This window comes from Egretta garzetta, unplaced genomic scaffold (assembly GCF_000687185.1).
Source record: "Egretta garzetta isolate BGI_Z169 unplaced genomic scaffold, ASM68718v1 scaffold202, whole genome shotgun sequence".
Lineage (NCBI taxonomy): Eukaryota > Metazoa > Chordata > Aves > Pelecaniformes > Ardeidae > Egretta > Egretta garzetta.
Genome location: NW_009258891.1, coordinates 1,205,321 through 1,225,871, shown reverse-complemented (window position 1 = coordinate 1,225,871; position 20,551 = coordinate 1,205,321). Strand labels below are relative to the sequence as shown.

The 20,551-nt window shown below is 52.7% G+C and overlaps 1 protein-coding gene across 1 annotated transcript in view; it reads left to right on the top strand.

The window, feature by feature from the left end:
- The window catches only part of LGR6 (leucine rich repeat containing G protein-coupled receptor 6), a 149,221-nt gene that overhangs the window by 67,321 nt on the left and 61,349 nt on the right, over window positions 1–20,551 (top strand). Inside the window, exon 4 of the mRNA XM_009634098.1 lies at window positions 11,128–11,199. Coding sequence (XP_009632393.1) covers window positions 11,128–11,199 — 72 coding nt within the window. The remainder of the gene's footprint in view (window positions 1–11,127; window positions 11,200–20,551) is intronic.

Here is a 20,551-nt window from a genome sequence, read left to right as displayed (position 1 = left end):
GACCCCAAACTGGCCCCCATCTGCTCTGCTGCAGCATCTTGGGGATGGATGGAGCAACCCGACGGTCCAGATGTCTGCACTCCGGCAGGCGCTGTGGAAAACTCCGGTGCTCTACCCAACTCAGCTGCCTCTTTGCAACCAGCCTGCCCTTGCTGCACGCTCCTGCATGACCCAGGAGGCTTCTGCAAGGCTCTGGAGTGACCTTCTCCTGGGAAGGGTGGGATCCTGTGGGATCAGTCAGACTCCAGCCTGCCCACGGGGGTGATGGGGACATGTGCAGCTGGGTCCAGGAGCACTGCAGACATCAGGCCATGCCTGGGAACTGCCAGTCCTGGCAAACAAATTCTTTCTTGTTGTTGTGGGCAGCCCCCTCTACCCCGGCTGTCCAGCGGGGAAGGTCTGAGTGACAAAAGTTACCAGCAAGCTCCTCTCCAGGGTATTTCCTTAGAGGCTGAGGTGCCTCATGGCTCGTGCGGTCACACCACTTTGTGCATCGGTGTGAGTCCAGCAGGGCCTGTGCAGGGTATTCAGGTGTGAGTCCCTTTCTCCCTTTCAGGAACCATCTTAAAAATCTCCTGCAATAAACATTTCATCCCCAAGGGGATGTTTTGAACTCAGCCGCAATGTGAAATTGTTGTAGCCGGTCCAGTTTATACAGAGCGAGCAGGTACAAACCTGCTCCCAGGATTAGAGAGTATAGGGCTGTTTACTACGTCTTCTGAAGATGTAAAGTATGAATCCTGCCCTAAATCTCAGGGCTTAGAGATTTATCCATCCCCTGCATTAGGCAACAAATCAAAGGAACTGAGGAAAAACCGCAGCTCTCCCACCCAATTTCAACAAGAGGAACTTTCTACTCCGGGAACGCAGGAGCTTTTAAAGCTGCTTTTGATCAATTTCTATTTGTGTCGGGCCCAGGTAACTACTGATGCAGAGTACAAGAGCGATGCCTCCCTTCCGGAGCCAGCTCGGCTCCCGGCGGGTGGCAGAAAGAGAGGAGCATAGCCCCTCGCCCCACCACCCCCACACAGATGGGCTCACAGACACCCCCGGTGCTCCACCACAGGGCAGCACCGGCAGGGACACGTTCACGAGTGACCCCATCGTAAGGAGAAGCTTGAAGGATCAGAGTATGTCCAGCTGGGAGATGGTTGCATGGAGAAGCTGGCTCCAGACTGCCTTGCTGGTGTCCCTGTGCTGGTGTCCCCGTGCTTCAGGACAACCTGCCCTCGGTCTCAGCCAGGCTGTGCCTGGTGGCACAGGGTGGCACCTGGGCTGTCACACCAAACCCTCTGGCTGTAGGGCTGCCTTAAATTTACTGCAACCCCCTGACCTTTTGCACGGAGGTCTGCAGAGGACTAGCCCGGCTGCAAGGCCAGCAAAGGAAGGGCTGATGCTCACGGTGACTGGCTCATCCAGACCCTGCCATGGGCCTCTTACTTAAACAAGTTCCTGCTTCCTAAAAGCAGCGGCACTGCCAGCCCTTGTTTCACTGGGAGCATTGAACTCCCCAAAGACTCTGATTCTTTCCTGGGCTGGCTTTGCAGGGGTATGTTGACCTGTCACATGCTCTTGCTATCGGAGATCCTCTGATTGTTTTCTGCAACGATACCGTGGGCTCCATGGGAGCGAGGTCACTGGCAGATGCAGTTGAAGGTCCCTGTACCCTCCAGGAACAGCAATCCTTCACCCTCATCAATTTCTCTGTCACCATGAAAGTGAGGCCAGCAGTGAGGGACATGGAGAAGATAGGCTGGTCCCTGGGAATTTGCTGGAACAAGCAAGCACAATAAAATCACCAAAACTTCTGCTAGGGAAAGGTGACATTATCACCATTTTACTGGCTGGAAAAAACAAGGCAGGAACTGAGCTTGGAAGCAGAGTGTCCCTTCCCAGTGCATTGCAGAGCACCTTGCACGTTCCTTCAGAGTCTGGTTGTGGTCAGGGGTGGAGAGCAGAGCCTGGAGAGAGACCATGGGGCTGGCTCACCCTGCTCCTTGCACCCTGGGAGTGACCAGAAATCCTCGCCCTCTTCCCAAGCCATGTCTGAGCTCCCTCTTCCCTTGCTGTTCTCCACACCCATCCAAGCCTGCCAAGGGCATGACCCCCCTGGTGAGCCAGCTTTTCCAACATCTCCATGCAACCAGGCACTTGGAAACTGAGAAGAGCAGCTTCAACCCAGAAGACTGTAGGAAGCATTTGGGGCTAATGGGGAACTGCAGTGATTTATAGGATATGGTCATTATGGATGCTATGGATGCTACACAAACACAGGGGGCTGTAACCAGCTGTAAATTGGTGTAAGCTGGTGTGCCTCATGTAGCACACAGAAGGGGGTTGGGTAACTGGGGAACATCAGTTTGGCCCCAGCTACGTCCATGTCCTATGGAGCTGCTGTGAAGCTATGCTGTACAGAGCCTTGCATTTCACAGTGGCACGAGCTGCTCACTGCTCTGCTCCCCGTCCGGATCAGATCCTTGCTCCCTTAGGACCAGTATAATCACTCTCACAGCCATGTGCTTTTCTCTGCACTTCAGTCTCCACCAAAGAACCACAGACTTTGAAGGAGGCATCTGGAGAGGGAACCTGAAGAGCCCACGAGGCAGGAAAGATCAGAGAAATGCTGGGATGTCATGTATTAAAAGACAGGAACAGGGAGGAAAGTCCTGTCTCCCCACTTTAGATAGAGGCGAAGCATCGAGTCTGTGCTTAACCATTCTGGCTGTGTTGAAAATCAAGAGAGAAGAGGACACGAGGAGGGCAAGTGACCCTTCAGACTGCGCTTTCCTGGGGGTGCTGGGCTCTGGCAGCCAGCAAAGGCTCGGAGACAGGCTGCTGGACTGAAAACCCACCTGCACCCAGACTCCAGCAGTGATCCTTCCACACCTCCTGATGCTGCAGGCTTTGGCCACGCCATGCTGGCCCCGCGGGGACCTGCCCTGCAGGACATGGGGCAGCAGGAGAGCAGCCAGAGGGCAATGGGGAGATGGATGAGGAAATGCCAGATCCTCACCAGTGGGGAGACGGGAACAGAAATTACAGGGGAGACAGAGGAATGGAGTTGGGATGATTTGGCCTAAAGAGAAAAGGCTCGGGAGGCGGCATGGGAATGACAGGCACAGGGATGTGCAGGGGGCTCACACGCCGCTCCTCACCGGTGGGCAGGGCAGGGCTGGTGTCTTTGAAGTGGCTCCCCTCCACCATGCCCTCCCCCCGAGTCTCAAAATACCTCCCCGGGTGATCTTCTCACCGCCTGCTCTGCGTGGACACGGACCAAGTGCAGGGACCACAGAGCACCACGAGCTCCCTCGCCGCTGCACCCGGAGCCTGTTTCTGCAGGGTGCATTCTGCAAGGCTGGTGGGACCCCTCTGAGATGAGCATCACCCATGGGGAACACGGGGCTGGTGTGAACTGTGCCCTGGCCAGTCCATCATCGTTGGCTCTGGTTCTCCTTCCACGCTTGTGAAAGGGGAGTGTAAGCCCCAGTGGTTGATCCCAGGGGTGGTGTCTGCATCCCGCTGGGATGGGGAGGCTCATCCAGGCAGACGGCTGTCACACAAGGATCAACACAGCTTCGGGGTCCTGCACACAGGGGTTTTTTTGCAGCCAAGGTGTGCTGGAGGGATAAAACTGCAGCCCAGTGAAATAGAAAAACAAATTGCTTTATTTAAAAACAGAGAGAAGGATCAGGGGTCTGGTGATGAACTAAAGGAACAATGAGTCATCTGAGACTATTTCAGCTGAAGTAGAGGTGAATTAAGATGGACATAAACCTTTGAGAGCAAGCAGCTGCTTGGAAGGAAATACATATTCTCCACACATGAAGACAGGACTGCCAGGTTTGGAGCAGATGGCACCAGGGACATCCAGGACAGATTGTGCCTGCAGATGTGGGTGCTCAGGTTGGCTGAGGCTGGACAGGTGACAGCCATGGCTGGAGCTGGGAATGGCTGCCCCAGGCATGCCCAGCAGCAGCCTGTAGGTATTCAGGATCAGACATCTTTCCTGTGGTGACAGGGGTGTCCCCCAAGGAGACAGGCTGGTAGCAATTTTTACCATTTAATTTTAATGTGCTACGACCTTAGAGCTAATTGCGGTTATGTGCATGTCCACAGGTAAACTCCTGCATGCATCTTGGGATGTCAAGGGGCTTGGTGTTTTCCCAGTCTTTCCATAGAATTAGTTTATATTTTAAAAAGGATGGGAAACACCCTGGGAATTCCTCTACAAACCTGCCTGTGCAGATGGTCCTCTCCCTGCCCTCGGAGTGAATCCCAGAGCTACTGGAGGCAGGACCAGATTCTTGGCTCTGTCTCCTCTGGCTGCTTCTCTGCACAAAAACCACCTGGAAAGTGGCCATGAAGATAGGCCTGTGCAGAAACCATGCAGGGGTACGGCCGGGAAAGCAGGTGTGTGGAGACCTGGGAGAGAGCAAGTGAAGAGCCAGGCTGCCCCACGACCAACAAAACGTCGTGACACAGGGGAATATGCTGAGATCTGTATGCACCAAGTCTTCAGCTAGCCCTAACCAAAAGCAAGGCGAGATGCGGCCTCCTCGGCTCCCATCAGATGAGAGCAGATGACAGCAACGGATGCTCAGCAGCTGCAGCTGGGGCTCTCAGGCCTTCTCAACTGGGGGGTACATCCCTTGCAAAGAGCCTTTGCAAGTACACCTCTCCCAGGGGTTCTGCTTTGCAGCATGGCCAACCCACACACTCCCCAGGGAGGCTGATGCTCCTGGGTCCATGCTTCAGTGCCAGGATCATTAGAAACCAGCTCCATAGGCTGGTTTGTCTCCTTTGCTAAGGTCCTTCCCTTGCAAAATTAAGTCCTTAGTCCATGCTCTCCCAGCCTTGGAGCTTTCCAGGGTGGCAGAATATGCTGCTTAATCAGAGTTTCTGGAAAACTAGAAACATCCCCGTCCTTCCAGACCTCCTTGTGAGCTGCCTGGATGCCCCTCACCTGCAAGCTGGAGCTCCATCAGCCAGGAAGCATCCATCCTAGGCTGGCCATGCAGCCGCGCTTGTGCTGCCACGGCTTCATACCACATCCCACCCTCACACATGTGTCCCTCACCAAATGCTCTGCTGCACAAGCAGGATTGCCAGGCCTCTTGCTCTCCTGGCTGAACATGCTGCAGCAGCAGCAGCGCTTACTAGCCAAGAAGGAATCCCACACCAAACTCCGCAGGGAAAGGTTCCAAGTACAACCACAACCTGAGCCTGCCTCACCCCAAAAGGTGGAGGGCAAAATGCCTGGGTGCATCCTCTTGGCTGCAGACCCTGCACCCGCAGCAGCCAGCTGGGGTGGCCCACCCCACTGTTCCGTTCCTCGACAAGCCTCAACCAGCCCGTGTGAGCATGCAGACCCAGCGCTGCCCACAGCCTGCCCGCACAGACAGCGGCGTGAGTGCTGCCCAGCACCTGCCTGCACAAGCGCGTTGACCCAGCGCTGCCTGCAGACGCTCCCACCCACGCACTGCCCCGCTGCTGCCCGTGGCCGGTCTCCATCAACAAGAAGGCTGGAGTGACCCTGACAAGTGTGGCCTTGCTCTGCAGATGCCACATCTCCTAGCTGGATGGACCCTACCCAATGGCCACCCCCAAAGGTCCCTCATCTTCCCCACCCCAAGCTGCAATTGCAGCATCTCATGTGGTCCAGGACAGGCACTGACTAGCCTGGCTTGTGAATGCATGTCAAAAAACATCACCAAAAAAAGCCATATTGCCTCAAGATGTCAGGTTTGCAGGTGGCTTGGGACACTTCAGGAATCCCCAGACAGACCCTACCTCTTTGACAACCACGAGCCTGTGCAGAACAGAAATGGCTTTGAGACAAAGGGAATTGTGTGGCACATCCAGGAGACGCTCCCATGGGGAGGGAAGAGGAACATGCAGAGGTTGGAATGTCTTTAATCCCCATGCACGGGCTCCAGGCACAGTTGCCTCAAGCAATAACAGCCCTTTGACTGTGCTGGCTGAGTCACTTCAGCCTCCCAAGATGGGGACATTTTATCATGCACAGGCCTGTACCTCTGAGGGCTGTAAGTCTGCTGAGACTGTCTTGTGCAAGGATCCTGGTGTGATGGGACCTGATCCCAGCATTTTTCTGGTCGTTCAGGTGTGGTCTCTGCCAACAAACAATCCTCCTACTTATGAAAATAAAACATGACCTCTGAAGAGCTGTGATTTATGCTGGCCCCAGTCAGACTGCTGTGGACAGCAGGTTGTGTGGCCATGTCTGCCAGTGCCTGCAAGCTCCAGTGTGGTCACCTGAACAGCGCCAACCCTGTGCACCAGCACAACCCAACAGCGCACCATCCAGACCTGGTTTTGAGCACTTGCTGGCCTGAATGGGCTTTGCTTGTCATGTTCATCAATGTCCTCAGCTTGTCCAGAAGGCCTGGTCCTGCATTTGATAGTGGCTCATCAACCAGCGCAGTCCTGTAGGGCTTTACTCATTGATAAAGCTGCCTGAAGAAACAGAATGGCACTCAGAGATTGAGAAACTGCACCGACCAGAGTGGGCTCAGGGCTGGGTAGGTGGTGAGGTTGTTCCACGGGCGCAAGCTCTGACTAAGGTTGTCTCCAGGCTGCCAAGAAGCAGCAACCGTCAGTAGAAAAGCTAAAGAAGTCCAGGAAATTTGTCTGAATTGGAGCCAGGAGCTGACAGAGAGGCAGGAGCAGAGACGGATGCTGATGGAGAAAGGCTGAGGCCAGTGTGATCTGGGATCACAGGGTTGCTGTGTTCCTGTGGAGTGAGGTCCAGGTTCATGGGCCATGCCTGTGCCTCACTCCATCACTCCACGGCATACCCAGGACCCCGATGCAGATCCCTGCACCATCCTTCATGCACACACCCTGGAATGCAGCTTCCTTTCCTGGGGGAGCATGAATGCGGGGAGGGGACATGGCATGCCGGAGGCTTTCAGGGACATGAGGTCAGGAGATGGCTGGTTTGCAAAGCCCTCTTTGCAACGCTGCTCACTTAAGTCATGCAGTGACCCCTTAATGCAGAACGTATTGGCTATCTCTGGAGGTGGCCTGGTGCACAGGACCTCTGCTGTGGGTGCTCTCCTCAGTGAGCTACAGCATTTCCCTCCTCCATCTTATACAAGACCAGCATCCCAAAAGGGGAAATGTCACCACTTAGGCAGAGAGGGACCCTGTGACCCAGTCCCAGCTCCCCGTGTGCCCTGCTCTCCTCTGAACCCTTTTGCCATCACCCTTTTCTACGGGTTCCTGGGCACCCCAGCACAGAGCAGCCCCAGGAACCAGATGCCACAGCCAGGAGATGTGCTCCCGCGAGTGAGTAGGAACTTCCTTGACATCATCCCGCAGGGTTTGGTACAATTATTTGACCTCTTGCCAAAATCATGCTTTATGTTGTTGTTTAAAGGGCCTTTTATGAAAATAAGAAATGCAATAATGGTTTAACATGACATGTAAGGATCGACTGCAGTGACCAGGGGCCTGACGGGGGTTGTCCTTAATAGCAGACTGTAAGAAAAGCCACCCTGGGACATCCAGGGGTAGATGCAGCATGTCTTTTCCTGCTCAAACCTGAGATCCCAGTGAACAGAGCTGGGGCTTTCCTAAGCTTGAGGCTGAATGAAGAACTTCTTTAATACCAGGGTGGCCCTGTCCCTAGAAAATTACCTAACCCTGTTTGGAACTATTTTTGGCCTCTCTGTATCATGCTCTGATAATGAGTTATTGGAGGTAATTACATGCCATAAGAAGAAGCACCGCTTTTTGTACCAGCCCTGCTGTCCAAAAACTTCTCTAGCTGCCCTACTGTTGTGAAGGATAGCACTGTCCAGCTCTCCAGTGGTTTCAGAGGTCTCTGATGCATCTTCCTTAAATATCATTTGTCTGTGCCAAAATGGCTTCATTTTGGAACCAGTCCATGCTGATGGTGGTCTGGAAAGTCTCTCAGTTTGTGTTACTGGTTGGAGAAGGGACTTGTAAGAGATGGGAGGCAGCAGGATCCGGCAGTAGAATGACAATGGGTTTTGCTTTGCTATTGACTCCAGATATTTCCACTGATCATCCCTGAATACTGAGCTCGGATTTCATAGACCCACTGAGATCCAATGGGTGTCCCACCAAAACCCCAACAGCACTCCCTAAAGCACCAGTCTGTACCATCTGTATTCAGCCGTGCATCTTCCTGATTTGTAACAGACCTCAACTGTTGTACTTCTCCACCGGGCTGCAGGACCCAGTGTCCTATCTCCCCAGGACACCTCGGCTACAGAAACAAACCTGTATGGAGGACGCCAAAGTTGTGTTGGTCCTTGTGTGACAGCCGTCTGCCTGGATGAGCCTCCCCATCCCAGCGGGATGCAGACACCACCCCTGGGATCAACCACTGGGGCTTACACTCCCCTTTCACAAGCGTGGAAGGAGAACCAGAGCCAACGATGATGGACTGGCCAGGGCACAGTTCACACCAGCCCCGTGTTCCCCATGGGTGATGCTCATCTCAGAGGGGTCCCACCAGCCTTGCAGAATGCACCCTGCAGAAACAGGCTCCGGGTGCAGCGGCGAGGGAGCTCGTGGTGCTCTGTGGTCCCTGCACTTGGTCCGTGTCCACGCAGAGCAGGCGGTGAGAAGATCACCCGGGGAGGTATTTTGAGACTGTCAGGATGGTGGGAGTCGGGCACAAGAGGGTGATTAGAGGAAACTCAGGAGCTGATGGAGCAGGTACCTGAGAGTGCCAGAGTGCCTGAGGCTCGGGCTGCCCCTTGCACCAGGACACCCGGGGCCATTTGTGCTGCCCACGGAGCACTGGAGATGCAGGAGGAGGGCATGGTCAGAGGGAGCCACTTCAAAGACACCAGCCCTGCCCTGCCCACCGGTGAGGAGCGGCGTGTGAGCCCCCTGCACATCCCTGTGCCTGACATTCCCACGCCGCCTCCCGAGCCTTTTCTCTTTAGGCCAAATCATCCCAACTCCATTCCTCTGTCTCCCCTGTAATTTCTGTTCCCGTCTCCCCACTGGTGAGGATCTGGCATTTCCTCATCCATCTCCCCATTGCCCTCTGGCTGCTCTCCTGCTGCCCCATGTCCTGCAGGGCAGGTCCCAGCTGGGACAGCATGGCCTGGCCAAAGCCTGCAGCATCAGGAGGTGTGGAAGGATCACTGCTCATGTCCTGCTTCTCACAGCCCCATGTAGCCACCCCCACAGGGTGTCTGCCCCCTCCCAAGACCAAGTCCATTTTGCCTTGTGTCTCCTGGGGTCCCCGCCAACTGCAGGCAATTCCATCAGGGCTGCAAGCTCGTGCCCTGCTGTATTTGTGCAGCTGGTTATCCCCGTCCATCCACAGCGCCTTTCTCTTGGTGTCCCGGCAGTATCCTGCATTTCCCAGCCCCACGCTTGCACCGGCCGAGCTCTGCGCCCCTCCTTGCGCAGCCTTGTGTTGTCAGCAGAGGTAGCAACCTTCCCCTCCCAGATATCATCTGGGCCCTTAGCAATAACGCTGAATGTCAGCTCCAGGAGAGATGCTGTAGAAAGTTAAACATGTTCTTCATCTGAGAGGGAACCATTTATTAATTTGAATATGGCCTCTCCGCTGCCTTTTTGTACCACATCAACTTTGCCTCCTCTCCTGCTAAGAACAGCATTGCATGCCAGCATTTAACATTTTTCTAAAGTAAAGCTAAAGCCATGGTACATGATGCCTATGTTTTCCCCTCCATTCTCAAAACCAGATTGCTTTGGCACAACCCATTTTTCACTGGCCACTACTGACAGTTGCTTGCTTCCCTGCTTTTTCTTCTGTGTGCATGCAAATAATTTTTTGTTAATTCCCCATTTTCTTCCAGAAATTGAAGAGCTGTGTGTCCTGTAGCTTCCCCTTTTCACAGATTGTCTCTATAACTGTCTTTTTCCAACTTTCCTTTTATGACAGGCCCTGAATCCTCTGCAGCAAAGCTAACAGACTCAGCAATGGGAGAGTTTCTTGCCTGCACCAGTACTCTTTGGGCTGCCCCTCAGCACAAAGGCCATGCTCTGTCCCTTTGACACTGGCAGTAATTACAACAGCCCTCTAAGCACCATTTCCCTTTTCATGTCATCTCCAAGCACTCCTTGAAGGTTTTGGAAATAGAAATGCCAGATATGTAAAACATGCTTTTCTCTAGGCACTTTCCCCAGCCCAGCTACCGCACTGGGATGTCTGTCTTATCCAGGGGAGCATGTGCCCATGGTGTCCCAATTCTGGAAGGAACAAGTAGGTTCAGGACAGAGGCTGGTCCAGAGTCAAAAACTTAGCCTGTCCAAAGGTACAGAGATGATAAAACCAGTAAACTCACATGCATGGTGCTCCAGGAGGTCAGTGAGAGAGGACAGTGTCTGGCCAGGTCAGAAATACCCCCGGGGTCTGGTTCCGACCCCACCTGAATTGCTAGAGCCGGTCAGGGACCCACCCCTGGGGCAGGAGCACTGACTCCCAGTGTCTCCTTCTCCCCAATCACTTGTCCATGGCCCTTCCCCAAGCCCTATGCTCACTTCGATGTCTGAGAAGTCCTCCTGGGTCTTGCACATTCAGCCCAGCAGCTCCAGTCACCTGCTCTCTCTGAAGCCCCTGGGCTGGTTTGGTTTTTTTCCACATTAGCTCCAGTTACCGCTGCAAGTTGTGCCAGTGCTGCGAAGCCCCTGAGCAAAGAGCTATGGAGTGGCTCCTCATCCATTGTGTTTGCAGCTGTCTTACCAAATGAGTAAGAGACCTGCCCACAGGCCAGTTTCCATAGACCCCGCAGAGGTAACCACCACTGACACAAGCTGGGAGAGGGATGTCTTACACAAGCTCAGCTGAAAGCACGGGTATTACTCTGGACTAAGAGATGCGTGTTGACCCTTTACGGTCACATCCTCCCAGTGGATCCCCCATTGCAGCACCAAACTCCCTTCTGGGACCCCTCTGCTGCAGGATCCTGGGCCAGCCTGGACTGCAGGTCACCTGCCTGCAGCCTGCAAGCTTGCGTAAGAGCTCTGGGGGCCAACACGCTACTTCCCAACAAGAGTCCAGGACAGCTTCAGAAACAAGCGCCAATGTCCTCCATTTTGTGTCAGGATTTTTTTTTTCTTTTTTTAACAAAGTTTTCTTTTTTCTAATTATAGAATGTTGCAGAACAATCAGCTGAGCCGCATCCCTGCAGAGGCACTGAGAGATCTTCCAAACCTCCAATCTCTGTAAGTCATTAAAAATCAATGCTGCGAGCTGCACTGTCCCTTGGGGCCCCGGGCTTCCCAGCATTTGAGTCATTAGTTCCTTTGTCAAGGATGTTCTGTCCCTTCTTCCTTTTCTTTTCCAATTAAAGCAAAGATTACTGTCACTTAGTGTAGAAGGGAGGGGAGGGCGGTTTTCATGGAAGGAACACTGTCTTGGTAAAGGATGTTGAAATTACAGCTCCCCATGTGTGCACCGTGATGAAAAGGCCACCAGCGCCAATGCATATTTCAAGGAACGCTGGAAAATATCCACCCAGAAGGGGCTCTGTCCTCTCCACCGTGGACCACAGTGGGGAAGGGACCTGCCAGAGCGCACAGAGGACGTTCTGGTCTGTCAACATGTGAGTCGCGCTGTTTTACCCAGATAGAGAGTAGTTATGTCAGGGTAGAAATGCTTTAGAACACTTCTAGTGATTCAGCCATGAGAAGAAGCTGAGGCTGTGGTCGTGCTTTTCCTTTAGACTATAACCACAGCAGGTTTGTGCTACTATGTTCACTAAAAATCACACGGCACTGAAATATTTACAGTTTTCCTGAGTAGGGACACACGTGCAAACAGATCCCGGTCATGCCACTGAATTTAGGGCAGGTCTGTTTGGGAATTGCTGGCATAAGCAACACTATTGAAGCTTGTAAAAGCATTCTGAATCAGGCTGAACCTCTGAAAAACTGACCCTAACCCTAACCCTAACCTTCAGTCCTAGTCTCACTGTGTCTTTTTATCATAGAATTGTTGTCTGGAAGTGGTTTCTGGGGGTCTCCAGGCCAGCCTCCTGCTTGGAGCAGAACTATCATCAGTACTAGGTGGGGCAGCTTCAGCTTTGTCTATCCAAGCCTTGAAACCCACCAAGAATGGAGATTCCCCCCTCGCTGGTGACCTGGCCTGGGGCTGTGCCTCCTGGAGAAGAAGCTTTTCCTCAGGTCCAACCTAAAACTCCTGGAGCGCAATTTGTGGTCATTACTCATGCATCACTTAGGACCACCCAGAAGAGCTTGGCTCCATAATGTTTAGTTGTGGGTCGCTAGTAGATCTCCTCTTAGCTCCTTCTCTGTCAGGGGAAACCAACACAGCTCCTTCCACCCTTACTCGTGGGGTAACTGCTTTGGGACCCTGACTCAGTTGCCATCCCTCCACTGGACCCATCTGGTTCCTCTTCATCCTTCTTATGCTGGGCAGCCCAAAACTGGGCACAGTTCTCCATGTGTGGCCTTCCCAGCTCCAAGTAGGAGTTTCTGTAAATGTTTATTTAAATATTAATTTGCAATGGGGGTGTTGGCTGCGCAGAATATGTATGTTCTTTCTGCCAGGAGAAATTCAAAACATTCATTGCTGAAAGATCATTGGCACAGGGTTGTGGCTGTTATTAAAATATGTTGGCATCACCACCAGTGCCAGAGTCAAGACCCCCTACTCCAGGGCTGTTTTCCAAGTGAATTCCCTTTCAAGGGAACCATTACATGGAAGGTCACTGCAATGGGGCTGCCCCAGGAACATCCCTTTCCCCCCTCACCCCTTCTCTCCTTTGCCCATGAAAGTGCCACCAGAGGCCATGGTTGGATAGACCCAACCTCTGCTTCTGAAGGTTCAGCTGCCTGCAGGCACCACTGCTGCTTGGGCCACCTGGCCTGGGGCACACACCATGGACGAATGGCCACTTTGGCTAGTGCTGAGAAGCCCACACGCTCCATCCCCTCAGTCAAAAGCCGCCACCAAAATACCACATGGCACATGAGAAATGCAAAACCCTCCGAGAAGCTGCTCATAGCATCTTTGGGCTTCATTTAAGGCTGAGGGTGGAAGGATGGCTTATCCAGAATCAACACAGAGGTACCTGCTCTCAGTGCACTTTGAGGCCACCTCGTCCAGTGTAGGCCCCCCCCAGGTGCCTCCAAAGTTGGGTGAGGAGGGAGAACTTGGGCCAGCTGGGATCTCGCATTCTTCCTGCAGAAACTGAACAGCAAGAGCAAATTTTAGGAAGAAATAAGCTGCTTCTGACAACCTGAGGGAGACTAGGCTTGGAATAAAATCAGCAGGCTGAGTATCAGGGCATGTCTGGTTAGGACATGCCTAATGCTTGTCACAGTAAGACTGGTTTCAAGAGCCACGGCAGCAGGGGCAAGAGAGGTTGCTGTAGGCAGCTGAGTCCCATTTGCCCCCAGAGCCTTCCCCCACCATCAGGCTCCCACCCAGGGTCTGAGGTGACTGAGCAGGGACCTCCTGCCTCTCCCAGGCAGCCTTGGCCCTTTGGATGGACCTGTCTGGGCTGTTATTCCCCTCCCAAAGCTCCCCTCAGCCCCTCACCCCTGGTAGTTCAGCCAGGTCCTTCCTCCCAGCAGTGCACAAGCATCTGTGCCCAGTCCCTCTGGCCTCCATCTTCTCCTCACCATCTGCTTTTAGGATACCTGCCCTCATCCTCCTGAACCAGGGCCACCTGTCCTCAGCCTTCCTCTGAGGCTCAGTTTCCCTTCCCAGCCTCTCATCAGGCCCAAATTCCTGTCCCCGACACAAACTGTGCACAGGAGGGACCAAGACAGTGACCTCCCGCTCTTTTTCTTAAAAAAAAGAAAAAAACTGTTAGACTTGACAAGACCTGAGTTTGGGGCGTGAGAAGGGGCAACAACTTCTGACCCGCAGGACTGCTCCATCCAATGCTCCCAGCTACACCAGCCAGACCCACAGCTTATCTGCCAGCCACCAGGCACAGTGAGAGTAAATAAGCTCAAAGGAAGGCTCCTGCTGGGAAAATGAGCATTTCATGGGATGGAGCTTGAAGAGCCCCGCCAGCCAAGGGAGCCTGGATACCACGTTCTCGTGGTCACAGGCTGCCCAGGGCTCCTGGACCATCTTTACACCGATGACTATTTAATTAAACACCCTTTTTAGGAGGCCCAGCTTTGAGCACCAGCAGAGAGTACCAGAAAATAAGCAATGTGCATTGGGAAAACAGCACAATCCCTCTTGGCAGATCCGCTGTTGGCAACACCTGTGAGCCAGACAGGTATCCCGCTCGCCAGCTCAGGAAGGTGGGACCTGCTGCGGTTGGGCTGGATCTTCATCACCTCTCACCTGAGCAGAGAATCTGGAAAGGGATTAGCTAAGCCACAGGCAGCAAATCAGTGGGAATTGGTAGACACAGCAAACTGTGGGGCAAAATGCTCTGGACCTTCCCCCATTAGGATAACAACACCTGCATATGGCCACCTCCAGCTGCATACTCAGAAGTGCTTTCCAGAAAGTTCGCTCACTGTCCATTCTTGCTCTGCACTGGCAAGAACGCGAGCTTGGGAAGGCAAAGTGATCTTCCCTAGGCCAACAGCAAAGTCAGGAGTAGGACCTAGGTGTCCTGGCTCCGTGCACCACATTAAGGCATTCCCATGCCTCGTTTGAGACTGCAATGGCATGATCAGTGTGTAGAACCATCAGTCACCAGGAGAAGTATTTGGGACAGACTGTGTGAAAGATGAAAAGCTCCAGGAGAGAGGTCTCTGTAATGAAAAGCAAGCAGCAAGGCAGCAGTATCTTCTGTAGGTCCCACATCACTGAACCCATCTCACCCATCCTGTTCTTTCTGTGCTTACAAGAATTCAGGGTAAAGCCATAAGAGATCATTCAGGTCCCCTGCAGTTGCTCTTCCACGCTGTGCCCCTCAGGCTGGGTCCAAATCTTCAAACCAGAGGGGCAGTCCCTGGAAGCAAAAGCTTCAGAAGTGGACACCTCTTCCCTGTTCGAGCTACCTGGTTAAAGGGTGGGCAGAAGATGACTGTCAGAAAGACCCCGATCACAGATCACCAACTGACTGCATGACAGCCTGCCCTCAGAACGGAGAGTACAGGAGGTGGTTATCCTCCAAGAGAATCATTCTCCGCAGTTATTCTCCAAGAGGACAGGCATGAGCCAGCTCTGCCCCATGTTAGTACTGCACCAAGCCCCGTCTGTGTCTCTAGCTTGGCCACTTGAAAGTGCGGAGGGCACATGCAGAAGAAGATGGTGATTAGCACTTTCTCTTCTTTATACAGAAACTGTACGACAGAGAACCCTTGTGCATGGTGAAGGCCCAAAAACCATGTCTGCTAACTAAGCCCAGCACGGCTGTGAGGCACAGCCCTGATCTGGGTGGAGGGGGACATTTCTGAAGAGCCACAGGGTGTGTTATGAGATTGTACCACTGCTGTGTGACCTGCTGGGTCTCCATCCCACACTGCTCCCACAGGGCAGACACCAGTGCTTGCAGAGCCTTGCAGTTCTCCTTCTAGCTCATGGTTAGAGATGCTCTTCTGTAGCCACCTTTTATTTCTTTCTCCATTCCAACAGGGGAATGTTTCATAAAGATAAACGAGACCTGATTTAACAGACAGGAGTGGCACAGTGTGGACAGCCACTTTGTCTTAAGGCAGATAAAGAGCTAAGATGATTTGCTGGGTTTTCCCTGGTGCTCCATGACTTCTCCAAATGTAGTTACTAACCTCAGTCCAAGAGCCTCCAGTACAGGTCTGCATTAGAGATATTTTTTTTTCCTCTTTCTCAAATATCTGAGTCATTTTCCACAAGTTTATGAGACTCTTGTGTACTCAATGCCAAAAAATTAGCCAGCCTGGAACACCCATAGGTCACCCACAGCATGGTTTCCAGGCATTACTGGTTAGGCTATCTGAGACCCAGTGTGCTTGTGTTGCACACAGACTATTTTTTTCCATTCCGAAGGGGAAATAGCTTTATGGCACTTCATGACAGTCCATGAGTTACTGGTCTTGCATGGCACTTTGTGGAATATTAACTATCTGCTTGGCAAGTTGGCAACACATGCTGAGCAGGCAGGACGGATGAAAAGGGGGGTGAAAACGGGAGCCAACAGGAGTGGGGTGGAGCAGGCAGCCGTATGAGACAGAAAGGGATTGTGTGCTGGTTATTTTCTTGCTCTTTCAGATATTTGCATTTGATGTCCACATTCGTCATTCTGGGATTCAGGCAGGGTTTGAAGGGAAAGTATGCATCTCTCATGGACAAGCTGACAGGGAAGAGGAAAAATAGACTCTGGGTACACAAGGCTTTCCTCAGGTTTACAGCAGAAGCAGCCAAAGTGGAAGCTGAGAACAATTGTTTTGAGCATAGCTCTGCCAGTAGGACTTGCCAGGCAGCTCAAGAGATGAGATGGCCAAACAAGGGGGACAGAAGCCACTGTGGAACAGAGAGGTTGGTATTTACTGCCTGCACAGCACCAAGTTGGGCTGAGACATAGCAAAAACCCTACTGTGTCAGTGGAGTCTCTGGGATAGGAAAGCAAAAACCAATGAGTTAATAAACTCCAGTTGTCTCCAAAGGTGGCAGCTGCTTTTCCCTTTGGGCATTCAGAGAGGATACCCGCTGAGACAGGACATGTGCACCCATGCCTCGGTAGCGCTTGGAGTTGAACTGCTGGGTCCCTGTGCTGCACTGCAGGGGTCCAAGCTGAGGTCCCAGGCATGAGGCATGTTCAGACCTGTACTGAAGCCCCTCTGCTTGCTGGCTGAGCATGCCAGCCAGGCAGCCAGACACTCCTCTGGCTCTGCAAGATGCATGCTGTGAGGCCATGGTACCCACTAGGAAGTTTGCAGCAAGTTTGGGGGTCTCTAACAGCAGGAGATCAACTTGTCCATACATGCTTAAGGGGAGGAAAGTCCAGGCAGAAAGAAACTCCAGTAAATGTTGTCACTCAGAGAGCAGAAGGAAAGTTATTCCTCCTTTTTACCGGGGCATGATGCACAAGGAAGTAGGACTCTCCTGCCCCGAATGATCAGAGAGTCCGTGGCACAGTCAGGGCATGAACCCAGCTCTCCAGAGCACCTTGCCCCCAGGAAAGCTTGTTCCACATTAGAGCCCTCTTGCATTGCACGTGCACCCTGTGTGCCTTCCCACAGGGCTTTTTTTGTGGCAGCCTGAACAAAGGACTCCACCTCCAGGGAGAGGAAGCAGCAGCTCTCTGTTAACATGGCCTGGGTCCTGCTCCCACATCTGCCTTGAGAAGACCAGAAATAAGGGAGGAGACACACTGGCCAGGTGTCACAAGGACCATGCCTACACTGCTCTCCCACTGCGGGCGTCCCCCAGCCCTTCCCTTCTGATCTGGCCAAGAGGAGGATCTGTCTTCATGCAAGGAGCCTTCTCAAAGCTTCCAACCCATGAGCTTCAGGTGCACAGGATTTTCCACCACAGGTGTGGTGTCACCCACAAAAGAAATGTTGTGATGCGGGAACCAGCAATGGGAAGGCACTAATTTTAACTAACCTAGTTACTAGCTCTCAGGGAGCCTGAGTTACTGAGAAGCTCCAGTCCTTCACAGGACAGACAGCACGCCAAGAAACTGACTTTAGGTTCACGCAAGTTCAGATGAGATGGGTCAGGACATTCCCCTGCGGATGTTCTCCAAGACAATGTTCCCATTCCCCTGTGTGATGCCCCCATACCTTTTCTAACCAAGGAAGATGCAGCCATGAGTTTTGGCAGATAATATTTCAAACACGCTAACAGGGCTTCCTCCTGCAAACCCTAACACAGGTGCTGGGAAGACTGGCAAATCAGGTGGAGGTTTCCAGTCATTCAACACAACTCTGTGCCAAGGACATTCATAGGTATAGGACACCCATTCCCCATCACTGAATGTGCTGACCCAAAGCTTGGCTGCTCCAGGTTGCTTACTGCATATCACTGAGTATCATCAGGGATTTCACGTGGTCTGGGCAGCTCCTCCCCCTGAGGGAGGCATCCACTGCAGGGCTTCAGCCCTTCCCAAGCAGAATTGTTCATGATTTGCTTTGCCCCATGGATGCCAGCCAGCCTGAGGAGACAAGTGTCAAATCCACCCAAGTGCCCCCATCCACATGAGGCACAGCTGTCCTTACGAACACCCCTCACCACAGGTTCTCTGAAGCTGCAGCCATGCCCGTGGGGCCAGAATCAGACCTGCCCTGCTCCCCGTCAGCTACAGGATGTGAAGGCATCACTGCCTGGAGCCCGGGCTGCCAGGAAGGAGACGTTGGCAGGGATCACAAGATGAATACAAAGAGGAATTTGGATTTCAAAATAAGAGAATACGAACTCTGGAGACCGAGCCTTCCACCAAGTGCGAGGGAGCTGCTTCCCAGCAGGCTTGCTTTATCTGGGAAGCATGTTGGGAAGCCCAGTGGGGAGGATTAGAGAGAACACGCACACCTGATGGCAACGCTCTGAGCCCTGCAAGGTGTGCCAAGGCTTTACGTAATGCTCTGATCCCGCTGTGATCCCCTGGCAGCATATCTGGTTACTGGTGGTTTATAGGTGCAGTAACAACATACCATGTGTACTCTGGAAGAGTCGTGTGTCAGTCTAATTAACGACTTTGTGGTTTGCGAGCAGTTACCTAAAGCAGATGGGCACTGTGTCTGTTCCTCTGCCAGGCAGAAGGAGTCCAAGGTATTTCAAAGTGAGCAGGTGCCATAAATTATAATTACCATGCTTGCAGAGGTAGAGAAGGCAAAGAGAAAAGAAACCTGATGGATTAAGAGATCAAGATAAACTCTTGGTTTTTCTTTTTCAAATACTTATGGAAAGTGATGAGAATGGCTGGCTCTTTCTGGAGTTCCTTGCAGATCAGTGCTTTGGGAAGGTGCTTCACGTGTGTCTGGCTCGTCTGGGTGGGTGTTGCCTACAACAATTTGGAGGGGGAAGGGGGAATTGGTGCCAGCCAGAAGTGTCAGAGCTTTTTCCAGTATGGGTGGCTATATGGTGGCCTCAGGACAGTCATCACAGCTCCTGTCACCTGGCTTTGAGGCCAGAGGCTCCAGGAGGATAAGATTTCTAGGTGGCCCAGCACAGCTTTCCCAAAGGTACCACTGCAGTTCAGCTCCACAGTGCCAGCCTGGGCTTTCCCAGTGGTGATCTGAGTTCTAGCCTGTGGCCATGAATCCCAGAGCTCTGTGTATTTCCTTGGTGTTCCCTCCTCCAGACTGGGGAGGAACTGCACTAATAGCTAATTACTGGGATTTTGAGAGACTTTGGGCCTCCCTAGCATAGTAGCAGGTTTTCGGACGCAGTAAGACACAGCAGCATGGACACAAAGCTTCCAGAGTCATATTTCTCCCTGCTGAATAAAGTCACCCACCCCTTTATCTCCCACACCATGGTAGCTCATTTCTCTTCCCACAAAAACTTGTGGCTGCATGTGACCTCTTGTAAACCCCAGCCCCCAGGAGTATGGACATAGCTGGCACACCTAATGTCATCTACACCCCTCCCCCATCCCGTGGGACACCAGTAGTGTGGGATTCTCCAGCTGAGCTCATTTCCATGTGTCTGAGCAGCACCCTTTAGTCGAGAGAGAGCAGTAGATGCACTGGGGAAGAAAATCTCCTGGAAGTAGGCACCTGCCTTCAGAGACGGATCACTGCCAGCAGTGCCTGGTCCTCTCCATTCCCAGCTGGAGAGGGACACACAGTTTGAAGGAAGACGTCTGAGTGTAGTTGAGATGACTGCTAGCTGTGATACTCACCTGTGTCCTCATTGAGTCCTTGGTACCCGGAGCATGGCATTTTTTTGCTGTTTATCACAGCTTTAGACCATCTGCTGGCCTGCATGTGCAGGAATTTGTCCAGAAACATCAAAATGTTTGGTAGCCCTGCTCCAGAGGAGAGAGAGCATGTGAATCATAATCCCTCAGTACTAAAATTTGGGAAAAGAGGGAACTAGAAGTCTGGTGTCTTGGGTAAAGGTCTGCAAAACCCATTCAGACCTATAAAGTAATTTTCGGATATTTCTGCCTGCTCCAAGTGATCAGTGATAGTCAAAGCCTTGGACCAGACTTGATCATGGGATTTCCCCACAACTGTTCTGCCCCAGCAGCCTCCAGCACTCTGAGCTCCACTTCTCCCTCGCATTTGCAAGCACAGAAACCAATTGTGGCACAGGAGACTTGGAGAATGGTTGCTGGTCACTTTTTGACAAATGTCCCCAATTCAACCACCTCTTCCTCTGCCATCAATCACTGCTATCTCTCAGTCATGTCCCACTCCCTGCCCTGTGATGTTCCCTTTCCCCAGGAGCAGCAGCAGCACTTCCCTTCACGAGGAGTGAAGCCTAAAGTTCCTGCACCGTGAGGTCGGGCTCTTCTCTACAACTGCCTGACTGTAGAGGCTGTAGTGAGGTGGGGGTCGGTCTCTTCTCCCAGGGAATGGGTGATGGGATGAGGGGAAACAGCCTCAAGTTGTGCCAGGGCAGGGTGAGGTTGGCCATGGGGAACAATTCCTTCCCCTTGGGGCTGTCAGGCACTGGAAGGGGCTGCCCAGGGAAGGGGTCGAGTCCCCA